Below are 24,647 nucleotides of genomic sequence, written 5' to 3' on the forward strand. Positions count from 1 at the left end.
TGTTGACTAAAAGGGGGATGGCGAGATGCTCTCAACCCACAGGCAAAGTTCCTCTGGGAAAGGGCGGGGGAAGGAAGAAGTAGCATGGCCCTTTACCAGCAAGAGAGACTGTGAGCATTAATTATAGGCTTGAAGGGTAGTTCCCAGTATAGACTGGGAAGGATAGTTAGTAGAAGGACAGGACAGGTCTCGGAGGCCTGGGACCCACGAGGCCCTCTTCTGGATTGAACCACTTAGCTCGAATCAGCGGGGTTTCTGGGGCTCTCCTGCATGCATGGGATGGGCATTTGAGAGACAGCTCATGGGGAGCCCAGCACAACTCTGTGCAAATACAGAACTTCCTTTGCCCACCTCCCCACCCCACTGCTACACACATGGAGCTTCACCGCCCTTACCTTCTTCAGCTCTTCCTGGACGCCCTGGCTGTTGTCTTCAGAGGACAGACTTTCCTTGTGGTTCTCAGACTCCGTTTTGGGCTCTGACTCCTGATCTTCTCCCGAAGACATCTCCTTCTCACTCATTTTCATTGCTAACTCGTACAGCCTGTTTCTCAGTTTCTCCTCAGTGGTGGCCACGCTGGTCCGAGGGTGCCGAGGTTCATTGCTGAGGTCAGTCTCTGACAAATCACCTGACACCTTAAATGCAAGCCAGAAGCATGAGCTGAGGACTCCTCTGCCATAATCAGATTTGTTTGTTCCCAATCAACCCCAGGAAAGGACAGTCTAGGAAAACCAAGCTCTCTTAACTTGATCTACTGTCTCTACATGTGAGTTTTTATTTTTCACTTTTACTTTCTCAAACAGGTGCACCTTAACACTCTGTTCCAGGGGTCAGGCAGGTAAGCATCTGTACTCAGAAACATGTTTGAATTCATTGTTTTTCATTTACAAGATGCTTACTGAGTACCCGCCTTGTGCTGATGGTACAAGGCTGAGCACACCTGGTTGGCAGCCCTCAGGTGGAGGTGACATGGTAGTTCTAATAGCCCATTAAGGGGCAGTTAATGGCAGGCCTGAAAGTTCGGGAAAGCTTCCTTGTGGAAGTGATGTTCAAAGTGGAAGTGCTGTTTAAAGCATAGCAGTTGCCCAGCTAAAAGGGACAGAGTGGATAAATGGTATTATAGGATAAGGGCAAAGATTTTGAGATGGTGTGAGGTCCTTGCACTTAGGTAGGCAATAATGGATGGCATTCCCTTGATAATTACAGTCCCAGCTTAATAACGACACCCTCGGCTCCTACTATTCCATTTGGTGAACACCTCCGAAGTTTCTTACAGGAGTAGATCCCTGACTTGGCCTGGGGAACTTCAGGATGACAGGGAGATGGTGACTCTCAATCTATCCTTAACTTTAAGTTGGACAGACGTGTATGGAATTTAACACAATAACTCTCAGTATACCATTAGGGTCCATTAGACCCAACTTTAGTTTTTGAGTTTCCTCTTTGAGTTGCTCTGTCTATTTAAAAGGCTTGATATTTCATTGCTTTCACTCCTTTTTGAAGGGTTTCCAAAGAACACAGAGAAAATTTACTTATTTTTTGAAAATAAAATAAAACTCGTTCTATTTTGTAATTACTATGTGGGTTCATTGGACCCTTTTACAAATCTATGATGCACGATGACATCTTTGTGATCTTATTTCTCCTATCTTTTGAAATATCTTGCTCTTTCATCATCCTGGGAATTATCTTTCATCATTACTCATCAATTATTCCCAATTATGCTAAAAGAAACCAAAGTAATAAAACAGAAGAATGGAATGGCCTGGAGGGATGATTCAGTAACCAAATAAATCATCATTTATTTTGAGTCTGCTTTTAGCTCATTGCATACAGTTGAGAATTTAGAATTTTTCATATTTGCAGAGAAGAAAAGTGACAGAGAACAACATTTCACAATTATTAGATGACTCAGAAGATGAACTCAAAGAGAAGGAGAACAACTCTTTAGACTCTAACAATGACAGTAAGTTGATTGTATAAGTACAAGCCTTCAGATGACAGTGTCTGAAGGTGAGTTTTCTCAAACTCAAGAGTAAACTGTTTATAAGGACAAAAGGAAATATGGTGAGGGGAGGAGTCAAGATGGCGGAGAAGTAGCAGGCTGAGACTGCTTCAGCTAGCCGGAGATCAGCTAGATAGCTTATCTAAAGATTGCAAACACCTGAAAATCCATCCGCAGATCGAAGAGAAGAAGAACAGCAATTCTGGAAACAGAAAAACAACCACTTTCTGAAAGGTAGGACCGGCGGAGAAGTGAATCCAAAGTGACGGGAAGATAGACCCCGGGGGAGGGGCCGGCTCCCGGCAAGCGGCGGAGCAACGGCGCACAAAATCAGGACTTTTAAAAGTCTGTTCCACTGAGGGACATCGCTCCAGAGGCTAAACCGGGGCGAAGCCCACGCGGGGTCAGCGTGGCCTCAGGTCCCGCAGGGTCACAGAAGGATCGGGGGTGTCTGAGTGTCGCAGAGCTTGCGGGTATTGGAACGGGAAAGCCAGCTACAGAGACAGAGCCGACAGTAAGCTCACAGCTCGGTGTTACCTTGAACTGGTCGCAGGCTAGGTGAGCTCGGAGCGCGGCCGGAGGTCAGGCAGATGGGAGTAACTGGGCGCTGTTCTCTGAGGGCGCACTGACGAGTGGGGCCCTGGGCTCTCGCCTTCTCCGGGCCGGAGACCGGGAGGCCGCCATTTGTATTCCCGTCCTCCGGAACTCTACGGAAAGCGCTCAGGGAACAAAAGCTCCTGAAAGCAAACCCCAGCGGATTACTCACCCCGGCCCCTGGTAAGGGCGGTGCAATTCCCCCTGGGGCAAAGACACTTGAGAATCACTACAACAGGCCCCTCCCACAGAAGATCAACAAGAAATCCAGCCGATACCAAGTTCACCTACCAAGGAGTGCGGTTTCAATACCAAGGAGAGCAGCAGAATTCCAGAGGAGGAGAAAGCAAAGCATGGAACTCATGGCTTTTCCCTGTGATTTTTTTTAGTCTTGCAGTTAATTTAATTTTTTTCTTTTTCATTTTTTTTGTTTTTTTTCTCGCCTTCTGGTAAAAATTTTTTTTTAACTTTTACCTTTTTCTTTTTTAACGTTTTTTAACTAGTTTATCTAATATATATATATTTTCTTTTTTATATTTTTCTTATTTGTTTTCTTTTTTTAAATTCTTTTCTTTCTTTTTTTTTTTCTTTTTTCTTTTTTTTTCTTTCTTCTTTTGGAACCTTTTTTTTTTTTTAAAGATTTTATTTATTTATTTGTCAGACAGAGAGCGAGCGAGAGCGAGCACAGGCAGACAGAGTGGAAGGCAGAGTCAGAGGGAGAAGCAGGCTCCCTGCGGAGCAAGGAGCCCGATGTGGGACTCGATCCCAGGACGCTGGGATCATGACCTGAGCCGAAGGCAGCTGCTTAACCAACTGAGCCACCCAGGCGTCCCTTTTGGAACCTTTTTTTATCCCCTTTCTCCCCCCTCACAATTTGGGATCTCTTCTAATTTGGTTAAAGCATATTTTCCTGGGGTTGTTGCCACCATTTTAGTATTTTACTTGCTCCTTCATATACTCTTATTTGGACAAAATGACAAGACGGAAAAATTCAACACAAAAAAAAGAACAAGAGGCAGTACCGAAGGCTAGGGACCTAATCAATACAGACATTGGTAATATGTCAGATCTAGAGTTCAGAATGACAATTCTCAAGGTTCTAGCCGGGCTCGAAAAAGGCATGGAAGATATTAGAGAAACCCTCTCGAGAGATATAAAAGCCCTTTCTGGAGAAATAAAAGAACTAAAATCTAACCAAGTTGAAATCAAAAAAGCTATTAATGAGTTGCAATAAAAAATGGAGGCTCTCACTGCTAGGATAAATGAGGCAGAAGAAAGAATTAGTGATATAGAAGACCAAATGACAGAGAATAAAGAAGCTGAGCAAAAGAGGGACAAACAGCTACTGGACCACGAGGGGAGAATTCGAGAGATAAGTGACACCATAAGATGAAACAACATTAGAATAATTGGGATTCTAGAAGAAGAAGAAAGAGAGAGGGGAGCAGAAGGTATACTGGAGAGAATTATTGGGGAGAATTTCCCCAATATGGCAAAGGGAACGAGCATCAAAATTCAGGAGGTTCAGAGAACGCCCCTCAAAATCAATAAGAATAGGCCCACACCCCGTCACCTAATAGTAAAATTTACAAGTCTCAGTGACAAAGAGAAAATCCTGAGAGCAGCCCAGGAAAAGAAGTCTGTAACATACAATGGTAAAAATATTAGATTGGCAGCTGACTTATCCACAGAGACCTGGCAGGCAGAAAGAGCTGGCATGATATTTTCAGAGCACTAAACGAGAAAAACATGCAGCCAAGAATACTATATCCAGCTAGGCTATCATTGAAAATAGAAGGAGAGATTAAAAGCTTCCAGGACAAACAAAAACTGAAAGAATTTGCAAACACCAAACCAGCTCTACAGGAAATATTGAAAGGGGTCCTCTAAGCAAAGAGAGAGCCTACAAGAGGTAGATCAGAAAGGAACAGAGACCATATACAGTAACAGTAACCTTACAGGCAATACAGTGGCACTAAATTCATATCTCTCAATAGTTATCCTGAATGTTAATGGGCTAAATGCCCCTGTCAAAAGACACAGGGTATCAGAATGGATAAAAAAACAAAACCCATCTATATGTTGCCTCCAAGAAACTCATTTTAAGCCCGAAGACACCTCCAGATTTAAAGTGAGGGAGTGGAAAAGAATTTACCATGCTAATGGACATCAGAAGAAAGCAGGAGTGGCAATCCTTATATCAGATCAATTAGATTTTAAGCCAAAGACTATAACAAGAGATGAGGAAGGACACTATATCATACTCAAAGGGTCTGTCCAACAAGAAGATTTAACAATTTTTAAATATCTATGCCCCCAACGTGGGAGCAGCCAACTATATAAACCAATTAATAACAAAATCAAAGAAACACATCAACAATAATACAATAATAGTAGGGGACTTTAACACTCCCCTCACTGAAATGGACAGATCATCCAAGCAAAAGATCAGCAAGGAAATAAAGGCCTTAAACGACACACTGGACCAGATGGACATCACAGATATATTCAGAACATTTCATCCCAAAGCAACAGAATACACATTCTTCTCTAGTGCACATGGAACATTCTCCAGAATAGAAAACATCCTCGGTCCTAAATCAGGACTCAACCGCTATCAAAAGATTGGGATCATTCCCTGCATATTTTCAGACCACAATGCTCTAAAGCTAGAACTCAACCACAAAAGGAAGTTTGAAAAGAACCCAAATACATGGAGACTAAACAGCATCCTTCTAAAGAATGAATGGGTCAACCGGGAAATTAAAGAAGAATTGAAAAAAATCATGGACACAAATGATAATGAAAACACAATGGTTCAAAATCTGTGGGACACAACAAAGGCAGTCCTGAGAGGAAAATATATAGCGGTACAAGCCTTTCTCAAGAAACAAGAAAGGTCTCAGGTACATAACCTAACCCTATACCTAAAGGAGCTGGAGAAAGAATAAGAAAGAAACCCTAAGCCCAGCAGGAGAAGAGAAATCATAAAGATCAGAGCAGAAATCAATGAAATAGAAACCAAAAAAAACAACAGAACAAATCAACAAAACTAGGAGCTGGTTCTTTGAAAGAATTAATAAAATTGATAAACCCCTGGCCCGACTTATCAAAAAGAAAAGAGAAAGGACCCAAATAAATAAAATCATGAATGAAAGAGGAGAGATCACAACTAACACCAAAGAAATACAAACTATTATAAGAACATACTATGAGCAACTTTACGCCAATAAATTTGACAATCTGGAAGAAATGGATGCATTCCTAGAAACATATAAACTACCACAACTGAATGAGGAAGAAATAGAAAGCCTGAACAGACCCATAACCAGTAAGGAGATTGAAACAGTCATTAAAAATCTCCAAACAAACAAAAGCCCAGGGCCAGACGGCTTCCCGGGGGAATTCTACCAAACATTTAAAGAAGAACTAATTCCTATTCTCCTGAAACTGTTCCAAAAAATAGAAATGGAAGGAAAACTTCCAAACTCATTTTATGAGGCCAGCATCACCTTGATCCCAAAACCAGACAAGGATCCAATAAAAAAAGAGAGCTATAGACCAATATCCTTGATGAACACAGATGCGAAAATACTCAACAAAATACTAGCCAATAGGATTCAACAGTACATTAAAAGGATTATTCACCACGACCAAGTGGGATTTATTCCAGGGCTGCAAGGTTGGTTCAACATCTGCAAATCAGTCAATGTGATACAACACATCAATAAAAGAAAGAACAAGAACCATATGATACTCTCAATAGATGCTGAAAAAGCATTTGACAAAGTACAGCATCCCTTCCTGATCAAAACTCTTCAAAGTGTAGGGATAGAGAGCACATACCTCAATATCATCAAAGCCATCTATGAAAAACCCACCGCAAATATCATTCTCAATGGAGAAAAACTGAAAGCTTTTCCGCTAAGGTCAGGAACACGGCAGGGATGTCCATTATCACCACTGCTATTCAACATAGTACTAGAGGTCCTAGCCTCAGCAATGAGACAACAAAAGGAAATTAAAGGCATCCAAATCGGCAAAGAAGAAGTCAAATCATCACTCTTCGCAGATGATATGATACTATATGTGGAAAACCCAAAAGACTCCACTCCAAAACTGCTAGAACTTATACAGGAATTCAGTAAAGTGTCAGGATATAAAATCAATGCACAGAAATCAGTTGCATTTCTCTACACCAACAGCAAGACAGAAGAAAGAGAAATTAAGGAGTCAATCCCATTTACAATTGCACCCAAAACCATAAGATACCTAGGAATAAACCTAACCAAAGAGGCACAGAATCTATACTCAGAAAACTATAAAGTACTCATGAAAGAAATTGAGGAAGACACAAAGAAATGGAAAAATGTTCCATGCTCCTGGATTGGAAGAATAAATATTATGAAAATGTCTATGCTACCTAAAGCAATCTACACATTTAATGCAATTCCTATCAAAGTACCATCCATCTTTTTCAAAGAAATGGAACAAATAATTCTAAAATTTATATGGAACCAGAAAAGACCTCGAATAGCCAAAGGGATATTGAAAAAGAAAGCCAACGTTGGTGGCATCACAATTCCGGACTTCAAGCTCTATTACGAAGCTGTCATCATCAAGACAGCATGGTACTGGCACAAAAACAGACACATAGATCAATGGAACAGAATAGAGAGCCCAGAAATAGACCCTCAACTCTACAATCAACTAATCTTCGACAAAGCAGGGAAGAATGTCCAATGGAAAAAAGACAGCCTCTTCAATAAATGGTGCTGGGAAAATTGGACAGCCACATGCAGAAAAATGAAATTGGACCATTTCCTTACACCACACACGAAAATAGACTCAAAATGGATGAAGGACCTCAATGTGCGAAAGGAATCCATCAAAATCCTTGAGGAGAACACAGGCAGCAACCTCTTCGACCTCAGCCACAGCAACAACTTCCTAGGAACAACGTCAAAGGCAAGGGAAGCAAGGGCAAAAATGAACTATTGGGATTTCATCAAGATCAAAAGCTTTTGCACAGCAAAGGAAACAGTTAACAAAATCAAAAGACAACTGACAGAATGGGAGAAGATATTTGCAAATGACATATCAGATAAAGGACTAGTGCCCAGAATCTATAAAGAACTTAGCAAACTCAACACCCAAAGAACAAATAATCCAATCAAGAAATGGGCAGAGGACATGAACAGACATTTCTGCAGAGAATACATCCAGATGGCCAACAGACACATGAAAAAGTGCTCCATATCACTCGGCATCAGGGAAATACAAATCAAAACCACAATGAGATATCACCTCACACCAGTCAGAATGGCTAAAATCAACAAGTCAGGAAATGACAGATGCTGGTGAGGATGCGGAGAAAGGGGAACCCTCCTACACTGTTGGTGGGAATGCAAGCTGGTGCAGCCACTCTGGAAAACAGCATGGAGGTTCCTCAGAATGTTGAAAATAGAACTTCCCTATGACGCAGCAATTGCACTATTGGGTATTTACCCTAAAGATACAAACGTAGTGATCCAAAGGGGCACGTGCACCCGAATGTTTATAGCAGCAATGTCCACAATAGCCAAACTATGGAAAGAACCTAGATGTCCATCAACAGATGAATGGATCAAGAAGATGTGGTATATATACACAATGGAATACTATGCAGCCATCAAAAGAAATGAAATCTTGCCATTTGCGACGATGTGGATGGAACTGGAGCATATCATGCTTAGTGAAATAAGTCAAGCAGAGAAAGACAACTATCATATGATCTCCCTGATATGAGGAAGTGGTGATGCAACATGGGGGCTTAAGTGGGTAGGAGAAGAATCAATGAAACAAGATGGGATTGGGAGGGAGACAAACCATAAGTGACTCTTAATCTCACAAAACAAACTGAGGGTTGCTGGGGGGAGGGGGTTTGGGAGAAGGGGGTGGGATTATGGACATTGGGGAGGGTATGTGCTTTGGTGAGTGCTGTGAAGTGTGTAAACCTGGTGATTCACAGACCTGTACCCCTGGGGATAAAAATATATGTTTATAAAAAATAAAAAATTAAAAAAAAAAGGAAATATGGTATTTTCATTCAATTCGTCATTCAACAGGAAGGACTTCATCATGTAACGTTTTGTCTCAAGAATCTGGATCATCTTGTGCTAAAAAAATGTGAGACAGATTCTTTGATCCTTTATGTTGTTTGTGCATCAAATTTACTTGACACCGTTGTAACTGGACAAATGTTAAAGGCAGCTGTCTATATAAAGGTCAGTAGATGGATACAGATGATGCAGAAGTGAAAAAGAAGAGCTCCTAGGTTGATAAAATAAAGAGTCCACTGGAAATGACTGTTTCTCTGGTCCTGAGCAAGAATCTGTGATGAGGGTCTTACAAGAGGTGATCTGTGCTCCCAGAATACTTGAGAGAAGGAGGGTTCTTTTGTCTGGGGACACAGGGAATCTCAATGGGAAGAATGATCTCTGAACAGACTCTTGAAAGATGAGGGAAGTTTTAATATGTAGACGTGGGGCCAGACCTTCTTGATGAGGAAATAGCAGGACCAGTAAGACCCAGGGTACATGAGACTGCTTGGTATAGCTAGAACAATAAGGCCCAGAAATGGGCAATGTAGGGCTTGCAAGTGAGGAGAAAATGGGCCTGGGTCAGACTGCAGAGGGTTAAGGATGAGCCTAAGTCGCTGAGCTTGTCTACCAGATGATCTCACTGCCACCATGTGTCTGCACATTAAACTAGCCCAGAAGTCAGCAACTGGCCACAGACCCACACTTGGGAACCTTCTCTTAATCAGCTCACTCAACAGATTGAACACACTGAAATATCAATTCATCTTAACTCCTACTTTGCTTTCTTTTCTTTTCTTTTTTTTAAAAGATTTTATTTATTTATTTGACAGAGAGAAATCACAAGTAGATGGAGAGGCAGGCAGAGAGAGAGAGAGGGAAGCAGGCTCCCCGCTGAGCAGAGAGCCCAATGCGGGACTCGATCCCAGGACCCTGAGATCACGACCCGAGCCGAAGGCAGCGGCTTAACCCACTGAGCCACCCAGGCGTCCCCCTACTTTGCTTTAGCTTTGGCCTCTTTCTTTACCTTCTAAGAACCTTTGAAGACTTGGGTCAATGGTGATTCAGTCCATAATCAGCGAACATGCACTGAGTGCCTACTATGTGCTGGGCCTGTGCTGGCCACTGGAGCTCACAGGTGGGAGTGACAACCCTCCTGCTCTGGCGGCATTCACAGTGTGATGGAGAGACACCATCTTGACACACTGTGTGTCAGGCACACACATGAGCATTTGATGGGATCATGGGGAACCCTCACCTGGTTGGTTGGATTTATGTTGTTGGGAGAGAAAGAAGAAAAGGTGACAGCTGAGTGAACTCTTCAAGAATGAACTCCTAGAGATGATCAGGATTTATATGTCAAGTTTTATCTGAGTGTTGAGAATTGTACGAATGCTAAATGATGGCCCTGGAGTTCAATAAACACTGTAGGCATACGCACTGGGATCCGACACCAGGAGAGGTGATACCATGAACAAAGATGGAAGCATCCTTATCAAAGCCGCCACAGCTTCAAAGCTTACTAAGTAGTATTTGGCCCTGTAATATTTATCAAGTACATCAACAAATATATCTTCAAAGAAATGGATCCTACAAAGGATCAAGCCATCCCTACTCCATGTTATAAACTTACATGCTTTCCCCATGTACTGATTTTCATGTCAGTCTCCATGAGAGCTGGGCAGTAGATGTTCAGTTGGGGTCTTAGCTAATGGGGGTCTGTGGTTGGCCTCTGTGGATCCTTGATACTGTGTGCAGACTTTGATTTTACATGCATACTTTTCTAGGGGGAGGGGTCCTGGCTTTCATTAGATTTTCACTGGCACCTATGCCCCCAAAGGGCTAAGAAGCATTGAAAAGAACACACAATTTACTTCCTGGTGAGACAACAATAGATAAGTACATGTTACTTGATTACAGGGTGGCAGACTTCCAGCTGAATTCAGAGGAAGAGGGAGAAGGGCAGGTGTTTTCCAGGGTCTGTTGGGAACCTGGACCCAGCATGTAGAGAATATGAGGATCTGCAGAATCTCCAGCCTGAAGAATGTTCTCTTGTACTTCAAAGGAACCTTGACTATGAAAGTGTTAGGCAGTGACTCAAACAGATTACCAAGAGCGTTATAAAGACAGTGGAAATTCTAAGAAACTTTTGTGACAGGAAAAAGAGAAAAATCAAGCTGGGTAACTATCAGCAATATGTGTATCTGGGCAGAAAACATTTTCCATAATTGGTTGAAAATCAGAATTTTCTGCCCACTGGTGCTTTGTCTCAATGCCCCCACTTTACAGACTGGCATTAGTCTATAGAAGGGGACATTATTTTGAAAACAAGAAACTCATGTTTTTCAGTTCCCATTAAAACTGCATTCCCTTGCCTCTTCATTTTCTTAGCTAAGCCTAAGCATTTTACCCTAGAGAAAAGAGTATAGATCCAGAACGAACAGATCAGGGGTCATTGTTCAGCTCACCTCTTTAACAAATCTGACCGCATGGTCCAGATTTTATGGAAGACAGAAAAGGTTTCTAGAGGCTGAGGTTCTCTAAAGTTCAAACACTGGATTTTGCTTGTTCCTTAATTGGGATTCAGGGAGGAGGAGCTTCATAGGCTGTCTGTGGTCTCTGGCCCTTTAGCCCCTAATAATTTGGGACAGCTATAGCAGAGTTGACTCAGACCCTGAGGAAAGGCTTCAGAGGCAGACCTGAAGGGCTCCGGGTCCCCTCACCTCCTCTGTGAAGCAGAGAATATCCAGAAGCAGGCTTCTAAGAGTCCCAGGGACTCTTACAGTGGGAGGGAAGGGCTGCCTTGGGGCTAGACAGTCAGGGCCCTGGGTCTGGTGGGGAATGAGAGTGACAGCCACAATGGGGCCTGAGGGAGAAGGACCGGGTTCTGACCTTGTACACAGGGAATAGACCACAGGTTCTCAGGCTTTGGGATGATAGCAGGGCAGGAACAACTTCATGAACAGGCACCCCATCACTAAGAAGACCTGCAAGGACCCATCTCAGCCCTCAGATGGCCCTGCAGCCGCAAGGACACCACAGGCTCCCCTGAGGTACCCCTAGATGGCAAACATGGAGGAAGTGGAGGGGTTAAAGGGCTGATTATTTACCTAGAAGAGGAAAGATGATTTTAAAGAGATAAAGATGTTGAAATCAGAAGAGGCTTAGAGTTCCTGGATTGGCTAGTTTATATTGCTGCTGGCTCTGCAGACTGAGGAGGTGGAAGAGGAAGGGTATGGCAGTTACAGAAGGACAAACCATCCCCTCTTCCTTGTACCTGTCACTGTAGCATGTGGAACTGGAGACCCAGGCTAAATAAGAAAGTATAGTTTAAAACACCTAGTGACGGAATACTCATTAAGATAAGCTAGGCCAGTTTCTTAAACAAGAGTCTGCTGATCTATTCTCAGTGGTCTGCAAGTCCCTATTTATAATAATTTTTAAATTTTGGTTTTCCTTTCATTGATCATCTGGAAAGAAGGCATCATCTCAGTCACCAGGGCAACAGAGTGTTGACAACCTGACCTCCATGGATCTTAGGTTTTGAGCCAGGTATCCTCTGACCGATTCCTGAGGAATCTGGGGATTCTCAAGTTTGGGGAAACACAGAAAGGGAAGCACATGGAGGTGATGCGGATGTGAGTGGGGGCCAGGCCTGGACGGTTCTCAGAGCTGAGCACATTAGTGTGGATGAGTACTGCACTGGGCACAAGACACGCCAGATCTTATTCAAGTGGCCTGGTAGTTCTCGCTGTATCCACAAGGACGCTGGGCTTGAGGAAGCTGTCCAAGGTCACGTGACCAGCGTGGGGTCGAGCAAAGGCCAAGCTCTTCCCATTCTTACAAGACAAGGCCAGATGCTCCAGATTAAATCAGGCTCATTAGGAGAGGAAGATAGTAGAACCATGGTGTAGGGACAGAACTGGACAGGAAAATGATTTAATCCCTTCTCAAGTGGAAGTTTCAATGAGGGAGAAGATAATTTTTTTTTCAAAGCTTTCTGGTACCTGCAGATTTCCTTAGAGGACTGACTGTCTTTACCTTCATTCACCCTTGTGATCTGACCTTATGCACCCTGAAATCCTGCCTGTTTTAATTTAAAGCAATTTCTCGCTTATTATGCCTCCCCATCATCTTTAACAAAATTCTCCACATGTTTGAAGGGAGCCCTGTCAATGTCTTCTAGACTGAGCAACCCTGGTCCTAGAAATCTTTTTTTTTCCCCCCACAAAGCCTGTCTTTCATCTGCTGGGTCATTTGAGGGAGCAGTGGGAGGCTCAGCATTTTCTCCACCTTTTAAAAAAAAGGCCCAGCTACAGGATGACTTTCAAATGTTACATATCAGACTTCGTGGACTATATCCTCATGTCCTGGTGGTTCTCCTTGTTTCTGTTGATGAAAAATACCAAACCTGACCTAAAAAGCAGAATTTCTGCAGCTTGCTTTTAGATATTTTAGTGAACTTCAGAGAAGAGCCCTGACTTACGGGTTACCCAGCCCTGGTAGTACCGTCTGTGCCACATGCATGTTTTACTTGCAAATGTCTTGACGGAGTTGTGCTGAAGCCGGAGAAGAGAGGATGAGCCTCGGGCTTGGCTGACTTTCCTGCTGACCTGTTTTTTCTGAGGACGCAGACGATTTCTGTCTCTGGTGCCTTCACACAGAGGTTTGTCCTCTCCTAGTGTATCACTATTAACCTAAAACTAGTTTTATTCACAGGCTGTGCTGTGGTGATGAAGACATTTATTTTTCTCATAACTGGTATGATAAGAGCAGTCACGTATACACAGACACATACCAAATCCTCGGTTAGCTAACATGGTGGAAATGGGAACATGTCACCTGGAATCTTAGCAAATTTAATATTACAATCCATTTCCTCCTGCCTCCGTGAGAGCCCCTTCACAAAGAAGGGCCTGAGTTTGGCCCGTGGAACCGCCCAGAGGGCAGATGTGAGCTCTGCCTTTGGTTAAAGGAAGTCGTGAAAACTTAGCACCTAGATATCGATCAAGAAGGTTTATTTTTAGCTTTTACAATTACAGGTCAGTTGTCCTGGTGTGGATCCCAGGCTGTTTTCCGAGTCTTTCAGATTATAAAATTGATTTAAAAACAAACAGACAAAAACTTAATCTCATCTGGGGCACACCTCCCTCTCCCAGAACAAAACATCGTATCTGACTAATGGGCTCTGCAGCTCATCCATATTTTTTCTCTTTATCACCTTCTATCTGACAGAGACTGTACTCGTTCCCCAGAGTTGTGGTAGCCCCATATAAAATATCTAGAAAATCACCAGCCTGGCCTGCTCAGGTCGATATTTACATGAGGAACAGATATTTGAGACACAATTATTTTCATGCTGACCACAACTGGTCTATCGTTTTGTAGAGAAATCGGTTAAGGAATGAAGCAGATTAAGGGCGGATTTCATCTTTGTTTGTTCCTTTGACTCTGCACCGAAACTGGGTGTAGACCTTTGGATTTTGATGGCAGTTCAGGACCTGGACCTTAATGCCAGCACACGATTCAGAACTCTCAGGAAGAGTCTCCTAAAAGTGATGGCATTCAGGGCGGGGATTGGGGTAGAGGGACGGAGGGGTGTTCCAGATCCCCTTCTTTTTGTGGGTTCCTAAAGACTTGCTATCCATTTTGAGTGAACTGAGTTGGGATAGAGAATTCAACATTTTATTCACAGATCAAACGTGGTTTGATTGCCACAAATAAGTAAAGGCCTAAACTGATAGGGAGCCCTGGTATTTAGTATCTGCCCCAAAACAATAATAGTTCAACAATAATTGAACTATTGCAGAACTAATGTCATCACTTTTAATTACTCTGATGGCTCCTGGTTAAAAATCCCGTACAACAGGGCTTCTAACCCAGAGTCTGTGGAAACTCAGGGAAGTTGCTGCTCCAAAAACTCCTTGACATTGTATGTAAGCCTTGTGTTTATGCATGCACCCCCCCCCCCACACACACACTGGGGAGAAGAGTTTGTGTTCCTCAGGTTCTCAATAGGGTCTATGACTCAAAAATATTTAAGAATCACCATTACTCAGCAAGCATCTCCTTGTTTTCCAGACCTATTTTCTGCAACTGTCTTGGAGGGCACACCTAGCACTCCTCATGCTCAGAGGGAGTCCCTTGACAGATACCCCACTAAGACTTTTCTTTTGTTTAGGGGGTATGGGTCATACCTGCTCGAAACTGTTTCTGGGTTATTATCAGTACTTGCCTAGGCTGCTGTGTAGGTGGGAGGAAGGGGCAAGGGTGGAGGGCGGCCTTGTCTCAGAGTGGTTCAGCTTCCAGCCAAATTATTTTCTTCTCCTTAAATTTTCATTTCAGGCAAAGTCCCATGCCTAAAAAGATTTGAAAATCAATGTGAAGAATTTGGTGTGGGATGCAGGGATTACCACTCTTTGATCTGTATACTGGAGGAAATTCAAATACAACTGAAGAAGATTGAAGAGCTTGCTTGGGGGTTTTCTCTAGGCACACCTTAGAGGGATGTGCACCTGTTGGGTGTCTCCGTGTTCATGGGATGAGGGGTGCCACACTACCCCCAATTGCCATGATCTTCCTGGCACTTGTCAGAGGCCATCCCCTTGAATTTAGAACTGAACAATTCTCATGAACCAGGGCTTGGGGAGGTAGTCATCCACTCCTTCACATATCCCAAAACTGAATCCTGGAGTGACCTGGACCGGGAGAGGTCAGTGTAATTGGCCACTGATAGACTGATGTGATTGAGATGTGCCTGCAGTGATGTACTGGTCCACACTGAGTGACACGGTGAGAAACAGCCTCTAACGTGTGTGCTCATTGGAAGCAGGTTATAGTGGAGGGTGATGGGTTCTGTTTTCTCTCCACGAGGCCCCATGGGATAAATTTCTCATGGATCTCAGCTCCAAGAGCAGCATCCTTTAAGGAACAGATTTAGCATTGTAATATGGTTTCCATGACTCAGCAAGCTGCTCATATCATTCTCTTCCCATCGTCTTCTAGAAAGCACAGAGCCAAATTTTGGGCATTGTTAGCTTGTAATTAGGACCTCATTGCATCCATATTATGAACTAACGTTACTCTTAGTTTCATTTATTTCTCCCATCCTGATTTTCCCTTTGTCCTGCTTTTCTCATGTTTTCATTTTATTCTCTTATGTTTATATTTATGAAAACCACTTTAAATTCTTTCTGCAGCAGGGTATAAACACACGAAATACAAAAATATTTACAGATTGTTAGTTATAAAGATTTAGTAGCTTCCCAATGTGGCAAGATTCTTAGAACAGACATCTTTTAAGAGTAATTAGGACCTTGCTTTCTAGACCAAGGGGCAAATTTACCTCAAGGAAACAAGTTGCACTAATGAGTACTACAAAAAATGAAACGTCAGAGGAAACTGAAATAGCTGCCTCCTGCCATCCTGATGTCTCAATCAACGAAAAATTAATTAGCAGGTTTCCATTTTAAAATGACATCTGGCAAACGTCACTCTACAACCTCTCCAAAATTTTCCACCAAAATGGTGTGGGAAGATACAGAAAAAGGTGAAAACTTATATAACCAAGAAAGAATGGAAGTCAGCTTGTTACTAGTAAATGGATGGGGACAATTTTTCACTAAGTACAAAGCCCATGCCAATGAATTGGAAAAAAAAAAAAAAAAAAGAAAAGAAAAAAAAATTTTTGGAGACTGGTCAACTCTTTCCCTCTCCTAAGTAGTCAGGATCATTGCTGCCCACCCCCACCTTCACGCCCCCATCCCCCCAGTGTTCTCCCAACCTCAAACCCTGGTTCAGAATGTGAGATAAATGCTCACAATAAAATAAAACAAAAATCAAGCCCTACTCCCAACTCTCTCTTCCTCCTAGTTTTATAACCACTTAGAAAATGTATCTGCCCAAAATATTCAGGAGGGCAGAGGGAAGAACTCGTCATGGAATGATGTTGCATTCTAGGAGATGTGGTCATGAACATGTAAAGCCCTGCGGGAGAGGGGGAACTATAAACCATGTGGAAATATGGAATGAATTTTGTTCTTTTTCACTCATTCATTCAATCAACATATGCATTTTCAGTTGTAGGTTCTTAGCCATTTGTTCAAAGAAACATATAGCAAGATAATGAGAGTAGGGAAAAGCTCCTCTCAAGCTGGCCGAGGGGAAATGGTTTGAGTATGTTAGATATTGGCAACAGTGGGGTGGAGACAACATTCTCCTCATTTAGGGATGACTAACAGAAAAAGTTAACATGGAATTTATGGAAAAATACTGCGGAACAAAGGAAACCAAAGGTAGCTTGAAGGCATCATGTTTTACTAATTTTACTAACAAGCAAGACACAATGTCCGATAGTGATTTTGTGCTTTCATTAGGGCATAACAATACAGAATGTCAATGAAGAGATATGGAAAATTATGAGGGAGAAGCACTCAGACTAAGCAAGGCTGTGGCATGCGATGAACCGTGAGACTGTTGAGACAAAAGACTGCAGCAACACTGGAAGCACAGCAGTAGGGCTGGAGCCCACATCTGACAATGGTAATCGCAGAACTAATCCTAGGAACACAGATGGGTGACGGGAGGACGAAACTGGAAAGGACGTCTAGAAGGTGGAGGACGAGATCGGAGAAGGGGAAAACAGGGAGAGAAGATCATAGACATGGATGACAGAGATCGAGATTCAACGTAAGCACTATGGTGGCCTGGAAGAAGTCAGAATCAAAATGACAGAAGGAAACACTCCTGAGTTGAGAAAATACCTGAGTGTGCAGAGAAGAGCTCACTGTCTTACGTGCAAGGGTATGAAATGAGAGCACACCACCCTTCTGGAAAAAGGTTTGCGCTTTAAAGGTAACAGCAAATCAAACAAATGTCGGAGAGAAGAGAAAGCCATTATACAGAAAGGAAAAATTAGGCTGTCTTCAGGTGTCTGTTCTTCATGCCAAGGCAGGAGGTGGTAAAATACAGGCTTCAGGGCTTTGGAGGGAAATTAATTCTGACCTACAGACGTCATCCTACCAGTAGACATTGGGGGTCGGGGTTCCAGAGGTCAGAGAACCCGTTCAGCCATCCATGGTAATGGATTACAGAGAGACTCCATGTGCAAAGTTACAGGTGTGGTGAGATCTGAGGCTGCGGACGCAATTAAAGAGAATGTGTGACAGGACTTCTGTCCTCAGCAGACTCTACCTGCTAATCAGGGCTGGTGAGGGCATGGGTGCAGCAGGGAGTGGAGCTGCCAGCCTGTGCTGATGTGCCTCCTAGGGACTTGCCAGACTCAGAAGGGACGGAAAGTAAGAAAACCACAGAGCCATGAAGACAACAGTAGAAAAGAGTAGGGATGTTACAGAAATGAGGCCTGGCAGACATGAAGGCGAGGGAACGTGTGCTTCTGGGCAGGACCTTGTCTGTCCTGCTGACAACCAGAACAATGTGCATGTGCACATGGAGTTTGCCCTCGACAAACAGAGAATATGTATTCTTTTCAAACACATGTGTGCAGTAGTCATAAAAACTGGCCATAGATTGGGTCACAAAGGAAATCCCAACAGATTGCCAACAGCAAAACCACATAAACCATATTTATTGCTCGCAATACTGTGAAGACTCAAAATTAGAGTCAAAAACAAAGCCAAACCAACCAGATTTGGTTTGCATTGGTTTCTTTTGCAACTAATGCAAAAGAACTGCATTGGAGGGGAAATTCATTATATATTCACCCACATCATCTCTGTATAATGAAAAAAATATATATATATGTCAGCTTTTCAATTTATGAATCAAACAGTTTTTGTTTTGCTTTTATATTAAGTAATAGTTTCCTTTTACTTTCCTGTTTTCTAATATTTTCTAATACATATGTTTTCTACATAATCTAACATATAAAATTCACTTCTAAAACTGCCTCTCAGTAGGGGCAGACCTGGATAACTTTATAGGTGAATTCTTCCAAACTTTCAGAGAATTATCACGTCATGTAAAGTATTGTAGAAAAAGAGTAAAAACTAGAGAATCCTTGCCAAGTCATTAGTATAACCTGATGGCAAAACTGAACAAGATGGCATGAACACAGAAACCTGCAAACAGAAACCAGTTTTTATAGAAAGGATTCAGTTCCCAATATAATTTACGCAACAAATGAAAAGACATCTCAGAGCTAAGCAATCTATTAATGTCATTTACAATCATTAACAGAAGAAAAACTATCTTCTCAAGAGAGGGCAGAAAGCAGTTGATAAAACTCATATTTCTGATTTAAAGTGTTTAGGAAGCCAAGAACAGGCAGATGCTTCTCAGTTCTGAGGATATCTACTAAACATAGAGGAGGCAACATACTTGACCATGTAGCAGGGCAAGCAGGTGCCTAAGGATGGCAGCCGGACACAGACCGAATGCCAATGTCACTACTGCTTCGGAGTATAGCCTCGGTTGTCTCCAGGGCCGTTTAAGACAAGGAAGAGAAATAAGAGTGAATCATGGGAAAAGCCATAAAAATGTCCTCCATGTGGACAAGATGATGATCTGCCTGGAATAGCTAAGACAATCATGTCAAAGACTAGTAGGACTAAGAATCTATTAGGTGCTAAGTTATAAAATACAAACATAAAATCAACAGTGATCTATACACCATCAGAAACCAATTAGAATGTATAATAGATAAAAGAGATCTCATCTACAATATCAACAACATGTACAACATATTGAAAAATCTCTAAACAAAAAAAGTAGGAGGCCTTGAAAAAAATCTCTAAAACTTGAGTGAAATTAAATTGATGGAGACAAATATGACACCATTGGATGGGGAGCCACAATATTATAAAGACATAGATTTTTCCCAAATAGATAAATGCATTTGGAACAATCCAATCAAAACTTAAAATTTTTTTTTTCAAGATTGTAAAAAGTCATTCATGTGAGTAAAGGATTGAGAAAAGTTAAGACACTTTATAAAATATCATCAGTGGAAAACAACTGTGAAGGGAAGACCATCCACCGGATATTAGAGTATGTTACAAAGTTATTAAAATTAAAATTAAATTGTTTTTGTACACAAATGGGACTTCTGCATCCATGGAACAAAATAGAGAGCATAAGGAAGCCGGGCTCATGGAATAAAAAAAAGTTAATATATATGAAAGGGGGCATCTGAAGCCAGCAAATTAAAGATGAATTATTTACTCATGGTTTGGTGACAAAGGCTTATTTTGAAATAATAGGGTTAGATCTGACCACATTATCATCCAGAAAAGCAAAGAACAGAGGAACCAAAGGGCTCACTGTAAATTACATTGCTCAGAATAGTCCCTGCCTGGTGCAAGGTGCTAATAAGAAGACTGACTTTTATTGGGCTTATTACTGTTTTAAAATTCTCTACAGGACGTGCATGCCCACTGCTTGCACCCTGGATGGACGGCTCCGACTGCCTGTCAGGAACCACCTCAAGGCAAATCTTTGGCAGGTACTGTGTGGACACGTGCGCTGACATTTCTGTCGCTCACTGTTAACAGCAGGCAACAGGGGAATATGGAGAGTAAGAGGATGATGCTGCGAAAATACTGACACCTTTTCAGAAGTGTATTTCTAAATGTCCTATACACATGTGAATGTACAAATACATACCACTGCAGTCATTCTGGGGGAGATGGTGGGGATTTAGGTTGTGGTCGGGGGAGACTATATCTATATGTTCACAGTTCTTTTTTAAACATTATATTCACTTATTTATATAATTAAGAAATATGCAAACAGTTAAAAATACATCTATATCCCTGTATGTACATGTACACACATATATAAGACCTAACCTGAAATATATCTAACCTTATAAAATATATATGTATATACATATTATGTATATATATGTGTATGTGTGTGTGTATATACATGTAATTTTTTTTTTTTTTTTTTTGAGAATTGCCTTAATAACGGAAAAGGGAGAGGAAGGAGGACTTAAGTTAGTGCAACACCACTGCCACCTACAGGGGAGGAGAGGACACTGTCAGGGAGGCAGAGAGAACACGGGCCCTGTCTTCTCCCTCTCAGTGCCTTGCAAAGATGACCCCCGAAGACAACTTTCAAGCCACCTCCCAACAGACAGGAAGCTTCACATAGCCAGTGGGTGTGGATGCACGGCAAGGGAATCAGGCAGACAGCCCTTAAGACTATCCCTTCGGGCAAGGGACCCAAAGTCTCTGTCAGACAGCCTCCCCTTGAGCTAGAGCACAAGGAGTCATCACTGAATGGAAGCTTCTATTTCTACTGTAGGACTGCAACAGCCCCACAGGACAAATTTGTAACGATCTGGTTTTACAGAGGAAAACACGAGACCTTGGACCAAAGAAAGGATGTTTTCTAGGCTACGTATTAGCAGCTCAGGCAGGATTGATGCCTGATTCTGGGACCTGAGGGCCTCTGAGTCCACAACTATGTCCACGGGGGCCTCTCCATCAGGGATCCGGCTGATGCATTCGCAGTCATAGCAGACGAAGGTGATGTCCCCACCTGCATCCCCGAGAGCAACCTGAGTTGCCCGCAACCACTGGGGACAGTTTCTGGCTCACTGATCATTTCCCACCTGAGACCTGGGTCTGTCTCTTCTTCTTTGCCTGAAGGATTTTTCAGTTGTGCATGGAGTTGATGCTCCCTTGGGTGGGGCCACTCTGTACCAAAGGCAGATGGGAGACTGGATGAAGACTCCTGTTCTCAGGTGGGGGGTGTGTCCCACATGGTTCTCGGAGGGTCCCTGGTGGGATGCGGCCCCGGTAGTCTATAGCCTACATTAATAGGCCCTTCTCACTGCCCTGGCTCACTCTTGGGGTTCCTGGGATTTCCTTCCACCTAAACCTACACCTGAATCCTTGACTCAGAGGCTGCTTTGCTGAGACCCAAACTAGGGATGCAGGGCACGGTGGCTGACTATTATTGGAGAGGCAGTAGGGTTCCAGAAGTGGGTGTGGTTTCTCCAGGAGTGTGAAAAGTCAAGTTGATGGCAATGTGAGCCTACAGAAGGGAGAAGAACCTAACCAGGTCTTCCATTAGACTCTCAGTTTCAAATGCAATCCATTGTTTCTATAAGGTCATTCAAAGCAAATGGTGTGGGAGTGCATGCAAGCGTGTGTGTGTGTGTATGGGTGCATTTTTCTGCGGAGAGAGTCCATAGATTTTATCAGAGTCTCAAAGGAGGTTCCTGAACTAATCCTCATGGGCAGAGCCACTGAGGATTCTGAGAGGGGATGGGAGGTGACCAAAAGAATCACAGAATGCGAGTAAACTGTGCCCTGAGTTATCATCTTGAAGTAATATTTACTGAGCCCTATACCATGTCTAGGACAAAGCTTAGTTCATTATAAACATTGTCTTATTCATTCATCACATCATCCTTTGAAGTGGGTGGTAATAGTATCTACATTTACAGATGAAGATACCGAGCCCTAGCCCAAGGTCACACGGCTGGATCTGAAGCCAGGCAGCCTGTCTCTAGACCCCAAACCCTTAGCTCCAAGCCAGCGGCCCTCAAGCTTTAGGACAGCAGAATCCCCAGGAGAGCTGGTGACCGCACCTGCCTAAACCCCATCCCCAGAGCTTTTGAGTGGGGCAGGGCCTGGGAGTGTGTATTCTAACTCGTTCCCCACTGCTGCTACTGCTCTGGGGGGGTCACACTGCAAACCCGCTTGGAGCCATAAGCTCTTGTCTCCAGAGAGGAGGTCACAGAGCCCTAGAGAGGCGACGGGTGCTATCTAGGCTACTCAGCTACTTAGCAGCAAACAGAGATGAGAATCTGGGTCTGTGAATTCTAACCCTTTTCACACCACTCCCGCTTGGAGGAGGGCACATCCGGCTGAAAAGTGTACACCACTCCGATTACCTGTTGTATGTCCAGACCCTGGGAATGGGCGTTGGAAGAAGACAATTCCTCACTTGGCTCCTCGGAGCCCACGCGGGCCCTTCTCCACCTCCTGGCCTTCTGGTCCATGGCATAGGGGGCCTCTTCAGGCTCGCTGCTGTCTGAGGTCTCCCTGCTGGGGGCCTGGGGGTTGAAGTTCACGTCCAGTTCTCCCTGCAGGCGCAGCTTCTCTGCTGTAGGGTCCCTGGGGGCCTTCCTCGGCAACCAGGACAGTCTTGCCCGGTGCCCAGCTTCCCGGCAAGAGCCTGCAGAGGAGGTCTCCGAGTCAGAACACATGGCCTCGGGGTTTGGAGAGAGCCCAGAGTTGGCGGCTGATGGGCCTTGGTGCAAGCTCTGGGCTTGTGTGGGCTGAGGCTGGGGGTTTCTGGGCTGGCCTCGGGGCCATGGGCACAGTGTACTCAAGGCCTCACTCCAATCAAAGTCCTCCTCGCTGTCAGAGCCCATCTCGTCGTAGGCAGAGGCCACGCTGGAGGCTGCCTCCAGGGCCTGGAACGTGCCACTCTTAGGTTTGGCCAGCAGGCGGGTGGGCGGCAGAGTACCATCCTTCAGGACCACCCAATTCCCATCGGGGCTCTGCAAAACCTCGGCCAGGTCTGCGGGGGGAGGGAGGGAGGGAGAAACCAGACAGGGCTGTTATTAACTGACGGCAAGACGAGGCTGCCCTCTGCGTCTTCCCCACCGCTGGCTCGGGGTCCCAGGGAGCAGCTGATTCTGGGATGTCCAAAAGGGCACACCTCTTTAGGAGGCAGAATCAAAGGTCCCCAAGAAGCCCCTTGAGGCCTTGCAGGCCCCAGCGCTCCAGGGATGAGGAGATACTCAGAGGTCGGCTTCCTAGTGCATTTCTGCCTGGGTGGATGGTCCCCTCCATCTCAGAATGGCCCCTCTCCTGCCCTGGGATGGCTGGGTTGGAAAGGCGGGGGTTTGGGGGGACAGCTACTGTTAGCAGCCTCAGGTCTGGCTCTTTGCCCCTTGGGCCATGGCTGTCCCTGGTCGGATGAGAGAGGACTCTGTCACTGGCCCTGGGCTCCCTCAAGGTTAACACACTCTGCCCTTGGCACTCCTAGAGATCTTACCCACAACGGTCTTGTGAGATGGCAGTGTGAAATAAGACATACACACGCACACACGCACCAAACTCTGCCCCCAGTTCCTGTTAATATTTGGTCTTTGACCCCAGTTCCTGACACAGGGCTCCTCAATTAAATCCCTTATAATTTCCTGGGTGACGGGAGTATCTTTTATTCTAAGGGGGTGACTCTGGGCGGCTCCAAGATGGGACTGGCCATCAGAAAGACCAAGCCATGATTAGAAATTCAGAACTTTCAACCCTACCCCCATCCCCTGGAGAAGGAAGAGGGGCTGGAAAATGAGTTAATGATCGACAGTGGCTACGGGAGGAAACCTCCATAAACGTCTCCCAAGTCTGGGGTTCCGAGAGCTTCCTGGCTGGCATGTCTGCGTGCCGAGAGAGGCACCCCAGCTCCTCGGTGCTCAGGACCCTCCAGGACCTCACCCAGTGAACCTCTTCATTTGGTTGTTCATCTGTATCCTCTGTTATATGATAAACTAGTGAACATAAGTGTTTCCCTGAGTTCTGTGAGCTGAGCTGCTCCAGCAAATGACTGAACCTGAGGAGGGGGTTGTGCACAGCCGGTCGGTCAGAAGTCCAAGGGACGACCTGGGACTTGTAATTGGTGTCGGAAGCCACATGGTCCTGAGCCCTTGATGGTGGGATCGAGAGCTACCTGCAGGGAGACAAGGTCAGCACAGAGCTGGAGGCCCCCAGGCCGGTGTCAGAGAACTGGTAATATGGAAAAACCCCACACATCTGGTCCCAGAAGTGTTCTGTGTGAGCCACAGAGGGGGACAGAGTTTATTCCTGCTCGCCATGTAAGTTTACTTTCAACTCAAGGACATGCCTCATTCCAGAAAGGATGTGAGGGAGAAGGCGGTTGGTAATTCCAATCTTCTTTGACAGATGGGAGAAAAGGTGAGCGAGGTTATGTAACTTGTCAAAGGTCACAGGGCTCACACTTGGTTAAATCGGGATGATCTCGATCCA

General features: G+C 44.0%; 1 protein-coding gene across 8 annotated transcripts in view; it reads right to left on the minus strand.

The window, feature by feature from the left end:
* MYRIP (myosin VIIA and Rab interacting protein) overlaps positions 1-24,647 on the minus strand; it is a 392,721-nt gene that overhangs the window by 40,651 nt on the left and 327,423 nt on the right. For 7 of the 8 annotated variants that reach the window (XM_032345061.1, XM_032345144.1, XM_032345299.1 and 4 more), the window contains 2 exons: positions 22,547-23,178; positions 396-635 (listed from right to left, as the gene is read on the minus strand). In XM_032345061.1, the coding sequence (XP_032200952.1) occupies positions 396-635; positions 22,547-23,178 (872 nt within the window). The remainder of the gene's footprint in view (positions 1-395; positions 636-22,546; positions 23,179-24,647) is intronic. The other variant, XM_032345567.1, reaches the window with a different exon arrangement.

Source organism: Mustela erminea, chromosome 1, assembly GCF_009829155.1.
Source record: "Mustela erminea isolate mMusErm1 chromosome 1, mMusErm1.Pri, whole genome shotgun sequence".
Taxonomy (NCBI): Eukaryota; Metazoa; Chordata; class Mammalia; order Carnivora; family Mustelidae; genus Mustela; species Mustela erminea.